The sequence below is a fragment of the Sciurus carolinensis genome, chromosome 4, assembly GCF_902686445.1.
Source record: "Sciurus carolinensis chromosome 4, mSciCar1.2, whole genome shotgun sequence".
NCBI lineage: Eukaryota > Metazoa > Chordata > Mammalia > Rodentia > Sciuridae > Sciurus > Sciurus carolinensis.
Genome location: NC_062216.1, coordinates 151,589,319 through 151,611,046, shown reverse-complemented (window position 1 = coordinate 151,611,046; position 21,728 = coordinate 151,589,319). Strand labels below are relative to the sequence as shown.

At 41.5% G+C, this 21,728-nt stretch overlaps 1 protein-coding gene across 1 annotated transcript; it reads right to left on the bottom strand.

Annotated features, from left to right (window-relative positions):
• Window positions 1-4,891: 4,891 nt before the first annotated feature.
• Window positions 4,892-6,236, bottom strand: LOC124983479 (acidic leucine-rich nuclear phosphoprotein 32 family member E-like). The gene is given in 3 exon segments (XM_047550790.1): window positions 4,892-5,465; window positions 5,468-5,665; window positions 5,757-6,236. Coding segments are annotated over 3 exon segments (810 nt in total). The 5' UTR covers window positions 6,043-6,236; the 3' UTR covers window positions 4,892-5,139.
• Window positions 6,237-21,728: the final 15,492 nt, after the last annotated feature.

Here is a 21,728-nt window from a genome sequence, read left to right as displayed (position 1 = left end):
CAAAACACTCAGCCAGCCCTAGTTAACATCTGTATTCTCTTGGTGCAGCTGAATGTCAGTCCACAGCCTGCTTTTACTTTCCTGCTCATTAGGCCCCAGTCTTGTGTGTCTCCCAACAGCAGACACGCATCACAAGCTGTCCTGATGGTCCACTGAAAACCTTCTCGCTAGGCTTTGAGTGGGGCCAGCACCCCTGCCCCTGGACCAGAGGGGAGAAGACTCCCAGCAGAGCAAAAGCCTCCTCATAAGGTTCTCCTCAACCACCTTCTCCAAATTCTCTATCTGGCCCCCATTTATCCCCTTGATTTCACTGAAAGCCCCAGGAGATGTAGAACAGGGTCTCCTTCATTCCTGTGAGAAACCCCATGTGGCAGGGGCGAAGGGGTGGGAGGGGACTGGTCTCACTTTAAGTCCAGCATCCCGAGATTTAATCTGTTGATGCCTCTGTGGAAACTGAGGCAGAGATAGTATCATACTAATATCTGTAACAGTAGTGTTAGTGATTTCTTTGTTGGTACTAGGGATTGAACCCAGGGATATTCTACCACTGAACTACGTCCCCAGACTCTTTTACTTTTTATTTTGAGACAGGGTTTTGCCAACGTACACAGGCTGGCCTCAAACTCACAATCCTCCTGCCTTAGCCTCCTGAGTCACTGGGATTACAGGTATTTGCCTCCCGTGCCCGACTGTTTTTAGTGACTCTTTTGCCATTGGTTGCTATGTTTTACCTCTATATCAGTCTTACTGTGTTTAAATCCAAACAGATCATTGGTTAATCCCTTTTTCTCAATACATTGGGGTCTCTTTCAGATAAAGAATCCACTTCAGGTAACTTCACGGTACTTTATTACATGACAACAGTTAGAATTCTTGGAAGGACCACAGATTGGAGCCTGGATGTTACACAGCCAGAAGGACCGTTCAACCACACCACAGCTGCGTAAAAATATCCTAAGGCTCTTCTAGCAGAAATTCTGCTGCAGTTGTCAGACGATCTTCCATATCTATAAGCCCAGGATTGGCCACCAGATTGATACCCATTATAGTCTGCATGTGAAATGCCCCCTGAAAGCCCCTGGATGAGACAATGCAGGAGTGATCAGAGGTGAAATGACTAGATTATGAGAGCGTAACCTCATCAATAGTTAATTCATTTGATGGATTAATAATTTGAAAGGACTACTGTGCTGGGTGGTTAGGCTGGTGGAGTGTGGCTGGAGGAGGCAGGTCATTGGAAGTGTGCCCTTGGGGTTATATCTTGTCTCCCTGGCCGCTGTGGCAGCGACTGCTGTTGCTGCCACTCCTGCTCCTGGTCCTCCTGCTGCTGCTGTTGTTCTTCCTCCTCCTCCTTTTTCTTCTTCTTCCTCTCCCTCCCCACCCCCCACCACCCTACTTCCTAAAATTGCCATGAACTGCGCGGTGTTCCTCCACCATGCCCTTCCACCATGATGATCTGCCTCCCTCTGGGCTCAGAGCAATGAAGTTGGTCATGTATGGATTGAGTTCTCAACCGTGAACTCCAAATAAACTTTTCCTCCTCTAAGTTGTTTTTGTTGGGTATTTTGGTCACAGTAATGAATAGCTGACCAACAGCACCCATTACAGCCCCTGCAGGAAACCAGATGCCTTCATGCCCATGCTTACCAGGAGGAGAGTATGTCTGCAGCCTTCCACTCATATTCCACGTTTTGTTCAGATTTGGAACTTGTTGGAAAATAGTCAAATGTCTATATCCTAGCAGCAAAGGATCTTGGGAAATCTGTTATTTGTTTCTACCTATGGAAAAGAGATTTACAATATAGAAGAACTACCAAAAAGACACTTGAGGCAGAAACTAATGACAAATGTCCACTATAAAAATCTAATGAAGGGCTGGGGATATAGCTCAGTTGGTAGAGTGCTTGCCTCACAAGCACAAGGCCCTGGGTTCAAATCCCCAGCACTGCAAAATAAATAGATAAATAGATAAATAAATAAATAAATAAAATCTAATGAAAAGAGTTTATCAGGAAACTATTTTGATTATGTAAAAAAGTTTCAGGGCAGGAGCAGTGGTGCATACCTGCAATCCCAGCTACTTGGGGGAATGAGGCAGGAGGACAACACGTTTAAGGCTGGCCTCAGCAACTTGGCAAGACCCTGTCTCAAAATTTAAAATTTTTTGAAAGGGCAGGGGATGTAGGTCAATGCATGAGGGCTTGGATTCAATCCCCGGTACTGCTAAATAAATAAATTCATCCATTCATTAAATACTTTTTAAAAAAATTCTCTTATCTTCTGGATTTTATACCCTTGGATATAAACCTATTCAGAATATAAATTTAAAAATTTAAATCCACTTTTTAAGGGCCCTTTTCCTTATCCTCATTCCTTTTTAGGCCATTTGGGTCTTCCAGAGTTTTATGTCATCATTGTTCTTTAAAACTAGCAATAGATTTGATCGGCATTTTGATAGTCTTTGGTCCTGTATTATAAAGATAAGTGAGGTAAGATGTTTAAAACACTTAACACAGTGCTTGGCACATACTAGATAATCAACTGCTTAGTGTTCCTCTCTCTTCTCATCACCTTATGTTATTTCCTATGATTATTGTTCAAGTCTTGATTGTAAAGAACTCATTGAGAGGAATGAATACATTTGAGGAAACTTCTAGTTCACATCCCCACAATTTATATGTGGACAAATAATTTAAGCTTGTTAGACTTTCTAGTGAAGGGATTAGGAATTTGAAAGATAAGATCAGGTATAGGTACGGTCAGAGTTAGTACCAAAACACCCCAAAGACGCATATACTAGCTTAAGAAAGGAGCCAGTAGAAACTAGGACACTGTCTAGTGTCCTGTAAGAACATGGGCTCTGGAGTCAGGTTGTGGTCAGCCCAGCTCTGTCACTTCCTAGCTGTGGGACCTTTGGTAAGTTACTTGAGCCCTCTAAGCCTCTGTTTCCTCATCTGTGACATAGGGATAATAACAGTATTTAGCGCATAAGGTTTGTGAATTGCTTTGGATATACTTCTTATCATATAGCAAGTTTGACTTCTGGATTTAGTTTATTCAGGTGTCTAAGGGCTGGGGATATAACTCAGTGGTAGAGCACTTGCCTACCATGCCTAGGGCCCTGAGTTCAATCCCTAGCACCTAAAAAGAAAAAAAAAAGTTTGTCTGAAAAACATTTTAATTCCCCAAATCATCTTCCAGTGAACTGATGGTCCTTCATTTTCATTTTTCCAGGCTGCCATAAGAATAGACATAGTTAAAAGAAGATTTTAATAATTAATCAGCTTCAATTTAAAACTCATTATCTCATTATTAATAACAATGCAAAAGAGCTTGAAAAGCATGAAAGGTGTAGTAAGTGTCAAGTTGGATTTAGTTCAAAGTTTTCTTTAGAGAGGAAGGTTCCCTTTAAGCCTGGTGGATGTCCATTCCATGGGTGAACTGAGTTGATACAGGAGCGGTTGTGTTAATCCCATCCAGGCTGTGGAAAGTGTGTCATTTCACAATTGGGTCAAGCAATCTATGTAAAATGCAGGTCTAAAAGAAAGCTTATAAAAATGTCTGCCTACTTTTTTCCCAAATGAGCTCAAGAAAAATAGGCAAGATCGGAGACTCTGTATTTTGGCAAAGGTGACTTTCAGACACGTGGCCCCAGCATGTGAGCTTTCTGTTGTCCCACTCATTTTGCTGAATTAAAAGAAAAATCTTAGCAAGCTAAATTATAAACTGCTTCTTTTAGTAGATGACATTTCATACATATCTTGTGAGCTATAGAGAAGATTTTTAAAGAAAAATAGTGTTCCATCTATAATTTGATTTTTTTGGTTTTGTAAGTTATTTTATTTCACTTTTTCAAGTGAATCTAACCCTGGACTGTAGGTTGAAATGGGGGCCCATTCATGGTGATAACCCACATTTTGCTGACTGTCTTACATCTTCAAGTTTCAGAACCTTGAGTATCCATTCAAATCTTACTCAGTTACATCTGGGAGCCCTCAAGTGCAGATTAAAATAAGTGTGTTCCCTACAGTTATTAGGTAATCTGATTTCTTCCTATATTTTGGTCACTTCCTTCCATTTGTATCCTTTGCCCAATAATCTATCTGAGGATGTCCATTTCCACTACCCAAGCTGCTGGTGCCCACTGGGATAATCCTGAACATTGTTCCAGGAATGCCACCCTTCGGTGATCCACAGTCAGCCAGATCAGTTTCGTGCTATCTGGAACCCAAAGTGTGGCAAAGCTGGACTACATCCCTCACAAAAGAGGGAGAAGCCTCCGCTCAGCGGGTACTTTGTCACAGGCTGTGCTTCGTCAAGAGGGAGCCTTTGTCCAACAGAAGCTTCGTGTCTGGTTGCAGCTTCTCTTACTCCAGTGCTCAAATATGAATTTCTGGGGCTGATGGGACCAACCTCCCCAGTCCTATCTCCTCTTCCTGTGAAGAGGCTCCTTCTTTCCTCCTATGCAAATCATTTCATGTAAATAGCTGTCTTTTCTTTGAGTTCGCCAGTGTATTTGTTGGAACTCTTTTGGGTACAAGTAACAGACATCAACTTGAGCCAGCAGAAGCAAAGAAAAAAAAAAAAAAAGAACCTGAATTACAAATCTTTTGGAGTGTCTGGTGAAGTAAAATGGGAGGACTGCCTGCGGGCCTCCAGAAGAGATGACCAAAGGTCTGAAAAGTCATGAATATGTGCCCTCTCCTCTTGCAACTGACTTTCTCTGATCCTGGTCCATAAGGAGAAAGCAGAGCTCTTCATGGGCTTTGCTGGAAAAATTCAGTGAGCGTGCTGTTTTTTTTTTTGTGTGTGTGTGTGTAAAAGCAATCATGTTTTAATTATGGACTTAAAAATTACTAATACAATGAACTTGAACTTGAATTAGAAAAATTAAGATTCTAAATCTAATCGCTAGAGAATGTCTCAATGGGAGGAGTGTCAATGAAATTTTTTCTCTACATACAATATGATCATTAACAGACTAGTATATCTTAATTGGAATGATAAGGAAAAAATAGTAAAACCACACTTTTCCTATAAAAAGTTACACATTATCTTCTGTAGGGATAGCTATTGTACATGAAAAAACAAAGATGTGATCACTCTATTGCACACCCAGGAACGTTAGGGAATCTGGTCTTAGAATGATCTAGTCATCTTCTTCCTCTCAATCATCTTCGGCATCTTGTTTCCTCTTCTCCCCCCGAGACCTTCTTCTTCCTCTTCCTCCTCTTCTTCCCCTTCTTCAACATAATCATCATCATCATCTTCATCCTGAATTTCTTCTTTCATCAAGTAAGAGAGGCCAACTTCTTCTCCCTCTCCCAATTCTGACCCTGCTTCATCTTCTTCCTCCTCCTCCTCTTCTTCCTTCTCTTCCTCATATCTTTCAGGTGGACCAGCTTTATCTTCCTCTTCATCTCCATCATCTTCATCTCCATCTTCATCCTCCTCCTCTTCAGAGTTGGTGCTTCATTATCCTCCTGATCAAATCCATCTGAGTATGTGATGTGTTGCAGCAATTCAAAAATACTTTCTCTGTAATCTTCCAGGTTTGTGATCTCACAGTTAAACAAGTCAAGACTTTTCAAATTTTTAAGATTTTGCAGAGCTTCTACTGTACTGAGATCTTTGATTTTGTTTCCACTCAGATTGAGGTAGGGGGCTGGGGAGATAGCTCAGTCGGTAGAGTGCTTGCCTTGCAAGCTCGAGGCCCTGGGTTCAATCCCCAGCACCACAAAAACAAACAAACAAACAAAGATTGAGGTAGGTAAGATTTGGACATTTTTCTGCTAGGACTTCCAAGCCTCCAGAAATTATATTGTCACTAAGTTCCAACTTTCGAAGTTTATTTAAACTGGGAAGTTGGGCCAGTGAACTTAATTCCACATTAGCCTTACTCAGAAACTCTAGTTCTTTAAAAGTATCATTCAGGCCTTCAATTTCCCCATTGACACACAGGCAATTATCAAGAACTAACTCTGTCACCTCCTCTGGGGCTCTGTTCCTTAACTCCATGTTAATCCTCTTCTTCATCTCCATGTCCTCCTCCTGCTCTTCTGCTACTACTCTCCTCCTTTCCCCTTTCCTGCTTTTCCCACTACTCCCCAATCCTAAAATTTGAAAAGATCTGGAAATGAATGAAAAGAAACGCAAATATAAACGCCCACTACCACCGGATAGATGTGGAGGAGAAAGAAAAGAATAGCAAATGGGGTCCAAGGAGTTGGGACTCTTAACTCGGCTGCCCCCACCTCCTTGTCCACACACCAGCACGCGCACACACACACGCACACACAACCAGCAGTTCCTTCCCCTTCCAAGCTTGCTGTTTTGAAAGCATAAGGTGATAGACAGCAAAGGCAGGGGAGCAGGGAAGGGGCTAGGGGTTGAGTTTGGAGACATAGGTAGGGGCTGGATCAAGGCTTATTCGTGACAGGCTGGAACTTTATCCTGAAGGCAGTGAATGGCAGAGCCATCAGTGTAGAGTTGAGCAAGCAGGTTTATGTAGGTCGGGCAACCCTTATCCAAAATATTTGACACCATAGGTACTTTGGAGTACTGACTTTTTTTCAGATTTTGGAATATTTACATATATTTAATGAGATATCTTGGGGATAGAGCCCAAGTTTAAACACAAAATTCATTTATGAATCCTATATACTTTATACACATAGTCTGTAGGCAATTTTATGCAGTATTTTCAGTGCACCTGTGTTTTGGTGGTGACCTATCACACAAGGTCAGAAGTAGGATTTTCCACTCGTGGCAACATGTTGGTGCTCGACGTTTGGATTTGGATTTTTAAACTGTTTTTGGAATAGGGATGTTCTGTTTGCATTGTAGTTGTGGTATTCGTGCTGGTGGTATTCCGAGGACTGATGCGAGGGAGCAGGACTAGAGACTGGTACAGGAGTTAGGACGCTGTTGGAATGTAGCATCTCCAAAAGAGAGTCAGAAGTCCTACAGTGGCCGGAAAAGAGAGGCAGGAATGTGTTCGAGAACCGTTTAAGGGGCAGAATCCACAGCACTTTGTCATAGCTTGACTGTGGGAGACGGGGGAAACTCTAAACGACTGGGTAAAGGGTGGTGATATTAACTGGGTGGGGGACATGGGAGGAGAAGTAGATTTTGTTTGGGGCAAGAGGAGCTGGCACTCTTCACAGCCTGGCTGGGGTGAATCTGACTGCACATACAGTACGTTAAGCCAACTTTTGTTTGTTGAGTTTGGGATGCTTAAAGAATCCTCAAGTGGGATATCAGGAAGCCATGAGCATTTAACTCCATTCCTCTAGGAGAGTCAATGCCAGAGATGGATGGCAGATCTGGAACTAATCGGATTATACTGTGGTGGTTCAATCATGACATTGGATGATAAGACTCAAGGAGAGCATAGAAGGAGAGCCGTTGGTACAGGTTAGAAGCCTGGAGAAAGCTGGTCTGTAAAGGAAATGGGGGAGGGGACGAGAGAAGCCCATGGAGGCTGTGGAGGATGACAATCAGCAGTGTTCAGTGCATGAGTGACACGACTGAACGGCGACCATTCATTATCCACAGGGTGTTGATTGAGCGCCTACTACATTCAGCCTGTTATAGCTGTTAAGAGCTTAGATTCTGGATCCAGGCTGCCTAGTTTTGGATCACAGGACCACAATTTACTTGCTGTGTGACTTGGGACAAGTGATTACCCTCTATGTCTTGTTTTCTCTTTTGTAAAAAGGCCATAACAGTAATCATGTCATATAGGAGTGACAGGATTAAATAATATCCAGTATGTATTAATTATATAATAAATGCTATCATTATCATGTATCAGCCGTTTGTCTGTGCTCCGATGTTATAGCTGTGAACAAGACAGGCCAAGTTTGATTCTCAAAGTGATTTGTAAATTATCTTATGTCTGCTCGTGTTCTGAGTGGTCAGTGACTCCCTAGCCAAGCAGGAATTAGTCTTGTGATGGTTGATGTTATGTGTCAACCTGACTGGGCTAAGGGATGCCCAGGTTCCCATCAAAACTTTATTTCTGGGTGCATCTGTGAGGGAGTTTCTGGAAGAGATTGGCCTTTGAATTAGTAGACCACGTAAAAAAGTTTTCCCTCATTGATGCAGGTGGACATCATCTAATCTGTTGAAGACCTGAATAGAACAAAAGGTGGAGGTAGGCGAGTCTGCTCTCTGCTTGAGCTGGGACATCCCTCTTCTCCAGCCCTTAGGCCATTGATCTCCAGTTTTGGAGCCTTTGGATTTGGACAGAGACTACATCACAGGCTTTCCTGGTTCTCCAGTTTGTAGTTGGCAGATCATGGGACTCCTCAACCTTCATAATGTGTGGACCCATTTATCATAGCAAATATCATAATTTTTTATTAGTGCATTATAATTATATACAACATTGAGGCTCATTTTGACATAATCATATGTACATTAATTATAATTTGCTCCATATGAGTTCACAGTGCTTTCTTTCCCTGACCCTTCTCCCTCCCACTTCCCTTCCCTACTCTACTGGTCTTCTTTCATTTATTTATAGTTTTTAAAATTAGTGCTTTATAGATATATGTGAAGGTGAAATTCACTGTGGTATATTCATGATGTCCATTGCATAATTTGCTCAATTTCATTCCATAGTTCTTCCCTTTTCCCATCCCTCCACCCCCATCCCCTTCGTTGCTCCACTGATCTTCCTTTGGTTTTCATGGATTCTCCGCCCCACTTTTCCCCCCTCTTATTTTGGTCTAGTGTCTACAGATGAAGAAAACATAGGACCCTCGATTTTCTGAGTCTGCAGACACCAGGCCAAAATAAGAGGAGGGGAAAGTGGGGCAGGAGGGAAATCCAACGAAGGGATGGGGGTGGAGGGATGGAAAAAGGGAGGAACCATCACTCAGCATGATGTCCTCCAGCTCCATCCATTTACCAGCAAATACCATAATTTCATTATTCTTTATGGTTGAATAAAATTCATTGTGTATAAATCCCACATTTTCTTTAACCATCCATTCACCTAGGCGGGTTCCATAATTTGGCTATTGTGAATTGTGCTACTATTCACATTGATATGGCTATATCATGATAGTATGCTGACTTTAGTCCTTATGGATAAACACTAAGGAGTGGGATACTTGGGTCATATGGTGGTTCTACTCCTAGTTCTGAGGAATCTACACACTGCTTTTTTTCCAGAGTGGTTGTATTAATTTGCATTTCCACCTACAATGAATGAGTCTACCTTTTCCCCTACATCCTTGCCAGCATTTATTATTATTGGCATCAACACAAACATAAAGACCAATGGAATAGAATACACAGAGACAAACCACATAGATGCAATCATCTACAACAAAGGTGCCAAAAACATACATTGGAGGAAAGATAGCCTTTTAACAAATAGTGCTGGAAAAACTGGATACCCGTATGTAGAAGACTGAAACCCTGCACAAAAGTCCACTCAAAGTGAATCAAAGACCTAAAAATTAGACCAGAAACTTTGCAACTGCTAGAAGAAAACTGAGACTCAACATTCCAATATATTGATGCAGGCACTGACTTTCTTAACAAGACCCCTAAAGCACAAGAAATTAAATCAAGAATCAATAAGTGGAATGGTATCAAATTAAAAAGCTTCTGCACAGCATAGAAAACAAAGCATGAAGAGAGAAACTTCAGAATGGGAGCCAGCTGCTCCTCCAAGGGGGAATTAATATCCAGAATATGTAAAGAACTCAAAAAACCTTAATACACACCAAAAAAAATCCAATTATAATGGACAAAGGAACTAAATATTTCTCAAAAGAGAAGATACAAATGGCCAACAAATATATGAAAAAATGTTCAACATCCCTAGCAATCAGGGAAGTGCCAATCAAAATTACATTGAGATTTCATGTCACTGCAGTTAGAATGACAGTCATCAGAGATACAATCTCTTTGAATGTATCTATGCGTATCCTACAGTTCAGCTTCTCTAGAGAGCCCTGACTAATGCAAGCCTCCTACTTTGTCTGTGTCCTCCAAAGCACTTAGTAGTAAACAATACTGCAGCCAGAAAGGTGGGTACAACACCCTACTTGGAGAGACATACATTTTTTTTCTTTTATCTTTTTTTTTTAATTAGAGCTTTATAGTTAAACATAGTAGTTGAGTTCATCCTGACAAACTCATACATGCATGGAAATTGATTTCAGGTCCTGATCCCTTCCTTTTTCTTCTCCCTTTTCCCTGCTGTTCTCCTTCTCCTCTCCCATTTCCTTTCTCTACTGACTTCCTTTCACTTGTCTGTTCATTTGTATTTGGTTCTTTGTTGTCCTAGTCTTCCCTCCCCCTTTCCTTTATTTTATTTTAGCTTTATGAGAAAACCTTTGGCCTTCGAGTTTGAGTTTAGCTAATTTCACTTAGCATGATATTCTCCATTTCAATCCATTTACTGGCAAATGCTATAATTTCATTCTTTTTCAAGGCTAAGTAGAACTCCATTGTATATATATACCACAATTTCTTTTTTTTTTTAATATTTTTAGTTGTAGATGGACACAATACCTTTATTTTATTTATTTATTTTTATATGGTTCTGAGGATCCAACTCAGTGCCTCACACATGCTAGGCAAGCACTCTTACCACTGAGCTACGACCCCAGCCCATATACCACAATTTCTTAATCCATTCATCTGTTGACGGGCATCTGAGTTGATTCCATTATTTAACTATTGTGGATTGTGAATGAGGAATGGGGAGTAACTGCTAAAGGATGTGGATTTCTTTCGGGGGTGATAAAAGGTTCTAAACTTGATTGTGGTGCTGGTTGCATAACTCTTTAAATATATGAAAAACCACTGAATCTTACATTTAAAGGATGAGCTGTAGTGTAGTTGAATATCTCAAAATTCTGTAATAGCAAAGAAGACCCTTTTGTTTTTTATTTGTAACTTATGCCCCTGTAACATGGGCATAGTACCATCCACCTCACATTCAAGGATTAATTTAAGTACTGTGTGGAAAGCAACCCACACCACCTTGCACTTAGTAAAAGCTCAAAAAATGGTGACTATCTTATTATAATAAGTTTATTAAATATTTGCCAACTGATTCCTACACTTTTAAGGCCAAATGGATTTACTAAAAAGCTAAATGTTAAAGCAGAAAGGGTACTTAGAAATCAATCTATTTCTACCCTCTGATTCTGCAAATGAGAAACTAGTGATGTACCAGAAAATGTCCGCTGGCAAAAGAGGTTTGAAGACGTCTATAAGAGAATAAGTGAGCTCCATAGCAAAGGCCAGCGCTTACCACGTAAGCCAGTGGCCGCGTTGCTTCCCCACAGGCTCTTCTGAGGCAGCAGCGCAGACCTGGCTTGGTCTTTTTCAGGAAGAGCAATTACATAATTCATTTCCCCGTTAGAGAAATCTGTGTGTGTTCACTAGGGTTGCAAAGGAAATAACTTCATACGGTTTATAATTTAAAAAATTCTATTACAACTCTCTAAGTGGATTTTAAAAAGTAATATAAGTTACTTTCCTAAATCTTAGAAATTATGAAAATATTAAAACAGCTCCAAACCACCTACATGAGTTTTTTTTTTTTTTTAATTCCATCTTTCTTTCTGCATACACATGCCTGTGCACAAATAATTCTAAGATGCAAAACAACTTAACATCTGTGACCAGGATACATCTTATAATCAATGACTTGTTCTAATTTAATTGGCAGAATTCTTTTAGTCTTACACAAAATAGTAGTGTGTCTTTACTAATGTAGGGTTTTTTTGCATGGGGTATTGGACCCAGGGGCACTTGACCACTGAGCCACAACCCCAGCCCTATTTTGTATTTTATTTAGAGACAGGGTTTCACTGAGTTGTTTAGCTCCTTGCTTTTGCTGAGGCTGGCTTTGAATTCCTGATCCTCCTGTCTCAGCCTCCTGAGCTGCTGGGATTACAAGCACGTGCAACCTCACCCAGTTACTAATGTGTTTTTAAAAGTGGAGGACAAATAAAATATGGTGTGTATGGATCTATCTGTATCAATCTCTTTTTATATATGAGATGAATTATAAATTTGTCCTGGTTGAATGTTCAGGAATACTAAAGTCATCATTGCCGATTTGAGTGTCAAAAAGCACAGAGTTAAGCACCTCCCCTGGAGAGTCATTCCTTCTGTGTGGAAGGAATGTGCATATTTGAACCTGGGATCCATTAACAGGTACTCTGGCCTAGTGACCATCACTACTCATAATTCTGGAGAAAAGTGTTAATTCACTTTTGGATAGTCCTGGATCCTTCAATTGGATATGCCTGGATCCTTTGAGGGAAATGTCTCCAGACACATTTCCATCAGGAGCTTACTGAGATATGTCCCAGTGTTTTACACTTGGAATGAATGTTCAATGTTCATTTTGGGGTTCTGGAAGCAGTACTTGGTTACAAAATGCTGCAGAAACCAGAGGATTGGAAGATGTTCCCACTGGAATCAGCAATACCCTCTCTAACAGCCTTGCTTAATTAAGGGGTGTAAGAATTTCTGCACTAAGTCATCCCTCAGTATCTATGGAGGATGGGTTCCAGGACCTCCCCACAGACACCAGAATCCGCAGATGCTGTGTCCCTTCTATAAAATGGCATAATATTTGTATAAAGCCTATGTAATCCTCCTGTATACTTTAGATAATTTCTAGACTATTTATAATCAACACCTTGTAATGCTATGTAAATAGTTGTTATGTCGTATCTGGAATAATAACAAAAAGGCCTGCACATGTTTAGCACAGACAATGTTTTGGCGTTTTTAGTCTGCCAGTGGTGGAATCTGGGTTTGGTCGAGTCCATGGGTGCAGAAGGCTGACTGTACTTGGAGTGGTTGGAAGGTCCCTAGTGGATGTGTCCAAAGGCACGATGCAAACTTGTCCCTTCATAATAATTGTTCATATGCTGCTGAAGATGGTTAAATCAGGGCTCTGGAAATCTTCCTTCTTGGTGCATTCAATTCTAAAGGCCTCCTCAGCATGTGCCTGCAAAACAATCCCCTGCAGTGACAAAGAGAGGAAAATAAATGCTGGCAGTATTGCCAGTCTGGTCTTTTGAACTCCTTTGGAGTTGCCATGGAAGTGGGCATTGGGGTGGAGGGATTTGTTTTCTTCTCTATTTGAGCAATGAGGTTTTCATCATTTGTTGGTTGTTTGGAACCTTTAGAGTAATGTCCCCAGACACGTTTCCATTAGGAGCTTGCTGGGAGCTGGGACACACAGGGAGACCTGAACGTGACTTTGCCCATGAACTTCTGCTGCCAAATCAAGTGGAGCAGGATACACAACACAAAAGCAAGTGAACCAGAAAAAGATCTGTTTACGATCATCCTAGAGTTTTAATTCCTAAGGTGGGAAGGTGTGCAGAACAGAGAGTCCCCTAAAAATCTGATTTTCTGGCCAGAAGCTGAGGCAGTCAACGGAGGTGATCTGTTGAGGGGCATGGGAATCCTAGAAGGCCCTTTCTGCTCATGCATTTGCCAAATGCTTACTGTAAGGGCACATTCTTCGAGGCCTGGAGGATACAGCAGTCGATAAAACAGGTGAAATCTCTGTCTATGTGGACCTTCCCTTCTAGAAAATGGAGACAATAAATAAGAAAATAAATAAATAAATAAACAAACAAACAAATAAATAAATAAATCATATCATGTACTGATAAATGGTAAATGCTGTGAAAAAATAATGCATAGGAGAGGGAGTGTCTAGATGAGGATATACACTGCTGTCCATGCCGTTGGATAGGGTAGGCCTCTCTGTTGAGGTTCAAGGACATCGGGTGTGAGTCATGAGGACATCATGGTGGAATGTGCCCAGCAGAGAGAAGAGCAAGTTCAGTGTTCCTAATGTGGGAGCATGCTACTCAAGATTGACCTGGAGGCCCTGTGGCTGGTGCAGGGGGAGCTGGAGAAGGCTACAGATCAGGGAGGAACCTTTTTAATACTTTGGTTTTCCTCTGAGATGGAAAGCTTTGGAGGAGTTTGAGCAGAAGAGAGATGTGGTTTTTTTTTTTGTTTTTTTGTTTTTTTGCTTTTTTTTACAAGAGTTCACTGATTGCTGTGTGAAGAACAGACACAGCAGGAAGAAGGGTTGAAATCAGGGAGAGTAGGATCTACCTTAACGGGTGTGGATGGTGTGGACCAAGATGGTAGGCAGAGGCTGTGGGGGATTTTCTTGCTCTGGATGTATTTTGAAGGTAGAGCAAGTAGGAAGAGTTGATGGATTGACTCTCAGAGGAAGGAGAAAGAGAGAGGGTGATTCAAAGACCGCATTTGCACGAGCAAAAGAATGAGGGTTGTCACACATACTGAGCCAGGGTGAAGCAGTTTCTTTGGAAGAAATCAGTTTTGCATTTGTTAAGTCTGAGGTGTTCTCAGATATCCAAGTGGAGATGCTGGGTGGGCGGTTGCGGTTCTGAGTTCAGGGGAGAAGATATGAGCTAGAGACAGAGTTGAGAATCTTCAGCCTATAAATGGTATTAAAGGGACTGAATGGAACTGTAAATGTATAAATAGAGACTAGAGTCAAGGACAGAGTCCTGGGAACGCTGCCAGCACACACCCAGAACAGGTGGGTCAGCTCTGCCTTACATTGCCTTAATGATGGAGAGTCAGGCACAGGGACAAGATCAGGGCTTTCCATCTTCTGTGGATGTTCTTGGAGGGGTCACAAGAAAATAAGGTCCTTATTTGGCTTGCACATGTTTGTTTGTTTTGGTTTTTGCTGGCAGATATTGAGAAAAGATCTGTAACCAAAACAGGTCTTGTCTTTTCTACCAAATGTACTGGCCCAACCCTGTCCTGATGCACCCCCACACCCAAAAGCAACAGTACAGAGGGAATACTGTCACCTTTCTTAAAAAGTCACTACCTTGCCACCCATGTACTTTCCATCTTTTGTTATCTTATCATTGTGTAATTGAGAGAATGATGACTTTATTCTGAGACTGAAATTTGAATCTTGGTTTTGCTGCATGCCAGTATGTGATTTTGGGTAACCTCTCTGAGTCATAATTTCCTCATGTCCACATATCTTACAGAATTGTTTTGACAATTGAATGGGATAATATGTGTGAAGAGGCTACTGCTGTGCCTGACAAATGAAAGGTAATTATGGTAGAAAACACTATGTGTCGGGTACAATTTCATACGGTTTTTATATATTTGCTTAATTATCCCAACAACCCTATGAGGCAGTTCTTGTTATTATTTCCACTTTACAGATACGGTTAAGTAATTTGGCCAGCTGATAACTCAAGTAGCCTGGGTATGGGGATCATTCATTTAACCGCTATGCTACACTGCTGATTCAGAATGCTTTAAAATGTTTCTTCTCTCCCATTTTCAAATGTTTTTATTATGTGGCTCAAGTTTTCAATTCTCAGTTTTGTATTTTTCCTTTATTAAATTGCATCTATTATCTGACCCTAAGACAACTTTCGTTCCCTTTATGCTAAAATAGGCAGTTTTATGCAATAGCAAGAAACGAAAAATTCAAATTTGCTGAAATGCAAGAGATAAAGTCTTATTATTGCCAACCTTCTCTGTGGGAAGCTGGCAGAGCATAGCTGGGCATACAAAGCACCCTGGAGATATGACTTTCTTCTTGAATGGCCAGGAACTGACCAAGAAGAAAAATTATGGTTTGGGAAGCCATGAAAATCAGAACAGAGAGAGGAATTTTTATTTTAGAATGTTAGGAGAAATGGAAGTCCATTCATACTGTGCATGTGTTGGGTGCGTGCATGTCTATGAAGGCGTGTGGGTGGGTGGGGGTGCATATGTGTTGGGTAGGTGCTCATATGCATTTGGAATATATTATAAAGCCCTGTGGGTATTTGGTACAAAAGGATGGGCTGGGATTAATTTTCTGGTTTATGCATCTTCAAATCATTGAGCTGGTGACACTGGGAAGAGAAAACAATCTCCAAGGAGAAAATAAAATCATATTTCTCATGAAACATGGCTGCCATATTTAGCAAATAAAAAGATAAGACTCCCAGTTAAATTTGAATTTCAGATAAACAACAAATAGTTTTTGAAGTATGAATATGTTCCAGGCAATATTTGGGACATCCTTTACCAAAAAATTGTTTGTTGTCCACAACTCAAATTCAACTGGACATGATGTGTTTTGTTTGGTAACCTTACAATGAGAGGGAATGGATTTAAATGCCTGCTGACTTTTAAACATCTTTAAAATCCACAAATGCATTTGGACTAGCAAAGACCTTTGGTTCATCTGGGGCATCAACATTTTCTCATTCAGTAAGTCCTTTAATGACTTGGCACCACCATCCGTGAAATGGGGAAATAATCTCAGTGGGTGCTCTGTCCTTTCCCCAGGGGAAAACCCTGCAGCTTTCACATCCATACCCTCCTATACAGTGGCATGGGGCATTTCAGAGGAGTGTAGTCTCTGCTTCAATAAAAAAACCAATTAAGAATGTTTCCAAAGCATTGCTTATGGCATGGCTTAATAGCCAGCCAGAATCCCGGGTGTTCAGTCTTCTTTCATTTTCCCTCTGTGACTTGCATTGAGATGGAATTCTTCCTTTCAGGTACCTAGCAAATGCTGAGAAGTTTCTGGAGAGAACAGGACACTGATGGAAAGGCACAGGGGAAACGCCCCATGACCCGGGGAAGTACAAAGCCCGCCACAGTGATGATGTGATCGGAGGGGACCCCTCAGAGCCCGAGGGCATCTGTACCACAGACTTCTCCAGCTGCAAGTGCCCGATCGGTCTTTTCACTGTAACAAATTGCAATGTGGGAGGTGAGCCTCGGGCTCTGAAGTGACAGTCCCTGTGCTCGTAATGTGCTATTCTCCAGTTGTCTGAGCTGGAACCTCTGGCCTCTCATTGCCCTGCATGTGAAAAGGCTGAAATACTGGTGCCTGCGTCACTGTTATTGTAAGGACCAAATGGCATCATGAGTAAAACCTGTCACTCAGGAAGCACTTAATAAATGTTAGTCATTGTTATCATTATTATTATTTGGGACTCTTTCTCCTAGCAAGTCATACTTTTTTATTAATAACCTTTTCAAATGGTAGATGTGATGCCTGTTCATAGAACAATCTGTCAATATAGGAAAACACAGAAAAAAAATTGAATCAGAAATACCCCATTCTCTCCCCTGCCGCCTCTCCTCTATCCAGGAGAACCAGCTGAAAAGCTTTTAGAACCCCAGATACCTGGGCCCCAATCTACATCCAACAAACCAGAACCTCAACAGGTACAGCCAATGGGTCTGTATTTTTTTAAAAACATTCCATAATATTCTATTGTCAAACCAGGCTAAAGAATCACTGACTCTCACTTGTGTGTGGCTCACTGTCTCGTATAGTTTTAAAAAATCGCACAATACTGTACGTCCAGTCTGTCACCTGCTTTTGTGGGGCTGCTCCATCTTTCCTCATCATTTTTCTCCGTATCTTCTTTTCTTAAAGGCTGCAGCTGTGGTTTCTAACAAGTCCCAGTCCACTGCTTTTCACCCAGCAGTCCTCTCACAAAATGAATTCATTTAAAAATGTCATCCCTCTTGCCTTCTCGTGCCCCTTTGGTCTGCCACGCTTGATGGATAGAGACAGAGTCACCGTTATTCCTTCTCTCCCCCTTGGACTTCAGCTCTAGCCTTCCAGTCATCACTCAGTGGCTTTGTGGCTAATTAATGCTTGAGATCACACCAGTGGGCATGCCAGTGAGGCTATGCATATTTTCTTTCCTCAAATGTTAATCTGACATATAATACTATTTTTCATTGAGTGCTCAGCCAACCATGATGGCCGTTAGTTCAGTTCAGAACAATCTCCATGGACTCTGGGTGGAAATTTCCTCGGCAGTGCAAATGACATTTTAGGAAAATAAAGTGACAATAAAACACCATTAAAAAAAAAAATCCCTGGGAGATGGCCATCTCCGGATACCAATTAATGAGAACAACCACAGGGTGAGCAGGAGTCTTCTGGACACTGAGAAGCAAACACCCCACCATTGATGCCCATCCTGCTGCCAACGTCTGAAGTTACTGAAATGAATGCCATCGTCACAGCACAACAAGCATCACCTTGCCTTTCTATCCCCCTTGGACTGAGTGAAGTCCAAGTGGTGATTGGAAAACTTTTCAAAATCTCGTGAACCAGGGGTTTCTCAAGTTGCCCCTTGGTGCAATGTATTATTGGTTTTATTAGTCACCGGGGTGTGTCCGGTTACTAACTGGTCTTTGAGGGAACTACAGGAGCAGATCTCAAACCCTAGAGCTGGGCCATTTGTGTAGGGGATGATAAGGGATGCCAGCTGCCCGGCATTTATTGTACCCTGAGGACAGCAGGGCATTGCCAAAGAAGCCTGAATTGTTCTGAGTGGACAGATGAGTCACTGAACAGATTCAAATGAAGGTAGCATATAATTATTGAGGAACGACAGCCAGGCACTCTTAAGGTTGATTGAGGAAGCACTGGAGGACAGCCTCTCCTCTCTTGGAGAGTAAATATTTAGAGGGATGCTGGTCGAATGGTTTTCTGTTGAAGAGTGAGAGCAATGAAGATAATTAGGGAGACGAAGCTCATGCAATTAGTTGGGGTGTGCTGGCCTGAATTGCCCTCATCACAGGCCTTAGGAAAAGGAGTCTTAAATACGGGGAAACTTTTTATGGCAGTGGGAAATAACGTGGGTGCTGCCCAGTCATTCCTGGGTATCTGCATGCCTGGTTCCAGAACCCTCCATGGAGGTCGAGTCCTTTATTTAAATCCCATAATGTTTGCATATAACATGTATATCCTCTCACGTGTTTTAAGTTGTCTCTACTTATCACACTTAATACAAACTAAATAGTTATTATACTATATTGTTTAGGGAATAATGACAAGAAAATAGTAGTTACATGTTCAATAAACATTCAACTTGCTTTTTCCAAGTATTTTTGCTCCAGAGTTGGTTAAATCTGAGGCCGGGAACCCAGGGATGGGAAAGGCCATCTGTCATCACACAGACATGCAGGTTCTTCCACATATCCACTGGTTGTTTGCTATTTGAAACCTCTGTTCCTTTCTCCATATAGAGAGAACAGGTACACACTTCCCCATGTCGCGGGATTGGACTAAATGAGATAATTGCATGCATGGCGTGTGGTGCACACAGGGCTGGATTATCATGACTGTCGTGTCAGACAGGAAGGTGAAATTCGCAATCCAGGTGGAGGTGGGGAGAGGCTGACAGGGGTGATGGAAGGCTTTGCTCGAAGGACCATCTGACTCGGATCTCTGTTCTTGCAGTTAGGGCACCTCCAGCCCTGGCTGATGCTGGTGCAAATGGGACGGTTTAATGGTTTGTCAAGCCAGAGCCAACATTGCCCTGCTTTGGTTGGTTGTTCAGCAAGGCCTGACTGAACAGACAAGTGGGGCGGAGTCTGCCCAAATGAAGACTGCTTCTCCTGTGTGGGGAAGTTTGTGCTGTGATTCTTTTAGGAATGTTCAGGATCCCAGCAGAAAGAGACCAGCCAGAAGAGTTCTACACATCCCCAATCTCCTATCATATCAGATGCCTCATCCGGGAAGTAGCCCAGTTGCTCCTGCCTTCAGCCTACACGTGGCTTCTTTAGTTGTACCAACTGTCCTCACCCCAGAGCTGGTAAGTTCCACCGGTGATGGCAGTGGACCTCAGAATCGTTGCTCAGGAACCAAATGAGTCTCTGCAATGCCACGTGTTCTGCCAGGGAAGGGAGTCTGGCTCGCTCCTTTTATTAGTTTCCTAAGAGCATAAATTGAGGGTCCATGGTGAAATTTAATTTCAATTCTGCTGCCTGAACACTGAAGGAACAGTTTCCTCCCACTCTTCAGTAGAAACAAGTAGCAAGAATGATTTCTAAACAAAAAATGATTTTTAGCAGAGGATTTATGTATTTATATTCTCCTCCAAAGATAGGCATTGTTTCTCTGGCAAGGGGCCCTTAGATCTTATGTCACTTAAGAATGATAGGAGACAGGGTTGTAGCTCAGTGGTGGAGCATTTGCCTGGCATGTGTGAGGCACTGGGTTCAATTCTCAGCACCGCATATAAATAAATAGAGTAAAGGTCAATCAACAAATAAAAAAAATTAAAAGAATGATAGATATTGGTCCTAATCTGTTAATTCCTTCTGTTCTTGTGAGCTATCTTTTGCAGAAATAAATTTTCTCTCTGACTGCTTTTAAGATCTCCTTATTTTTACTACACAACATTTTCAATATTATATATATGCATATAGATTTCTTCCTCTATATCTTACTTAGGATTCACTGTGATTCCTGTATCTGAAGATTCATATTTTTCATAAATTTTGGAAAATTCTCAGCCAGATTGTGTTATCCTATAGAGTTTCCTACAGTCTGGATTTTGTTGATTGTGTTCCTTATGGTGTTGTTCAACTTGTTCTTCTGTCCTTTATTATTCCTATAATTTGGGAAGTTTAGAGGCTTGATCAGACTGAGTTTGATTTTTTTGGCAAGAATATTTTATGGAAGAAGGTACTGTGACCGTCCATCAGGAAGCACATGATGTCTCTCTTTTTGTGATGCTAGTAGGCATTGATGATCATTGCCTAGACCCTCCATTTCATTAGGGTTTAACTAGTAGTGATATTCTAATCCTTTCATTTCCTTTTTTGGAGTAGAAAACCCCTCAGAGTCGGTTTGCAGAGTTAAGGGTCAATGCATGTGTGATTTTGCTTAACATCGTCAAACTGCTTTATGTGGAAGTTGTACATTTTGCCTATCTGCTGACAATGCCTAAGAATGTCTTTGTGCCCTCAGAATGACCAAGTATGTTACCCAGTATTATATTTTTGCTTGTCTGATGGCCGAGACTTGGTGTCTTCGTGTGGTTTTACTCTGCATTTCTCTTTTTATAACTGAGGTTCTTAGGTGTTTCCTTTATAGCTCTTGTCCCAGTCCTTCATCAACTGGCAGTATACTCTTGAAACCATCAGAAATAGCTTATAAGGCTAAGGGAGGGTTCAAGGGAGCAGAGGGTGGCAGTTTAGGTGTCTACACCATAATCCTGCTGTTAGGAGCTGAAAACAGGTCTCCAACTGCCGAGACAACCAGATGGACTCCTGTCCAATCGTCATTTGGCATTGCATCAAGGAACAAAGAGTTCCTCCTTGCTCTTTGAATGTTATGTCAAATAAACCAGCATGTTATCATGTGTTACGCAGGGCTTCCAGAAAGGTATAAAAAGGGTCCTTCCCAGAAGCGAGCATTTATTTCAGGCTCTACTCACATGGGCTCATGGAGAGGTTTTGTTCACAGGAAAGAGCAAAGCTTCCTTGCCACACATTCGGGGCCTGGGGCAACTCATCTGGCTCGCAGGTATATGGTTGCTTGGTTTCCAGTTGGATTGACGATGTCACAGGAGGAGAAGCTTAATTTTTAATAACCCTCAGCACACAATGGTCACAAATCCCGTGTTCTCCAAGGCTAGCAGGAGTTGGACATCCATGAAAGGTCTATCAGCAAGATCCTGAAACCACTAGGAAAACTTCATCACACAGGGTGGATCCCATGAGGATTTTATATTTAAATTTCAAACTGAATAATGCCCTTGCTGGCATCAGTTAAGGGAAACTTTGGGAGTAAAGTTAATGTACCATTGTTATCAATAAATATTAATTGAGACCTTTCTATGTGCAAGGTGCATTGAGGATCTTATTGGTAAGAGAAAAGTGATGAGAGATAA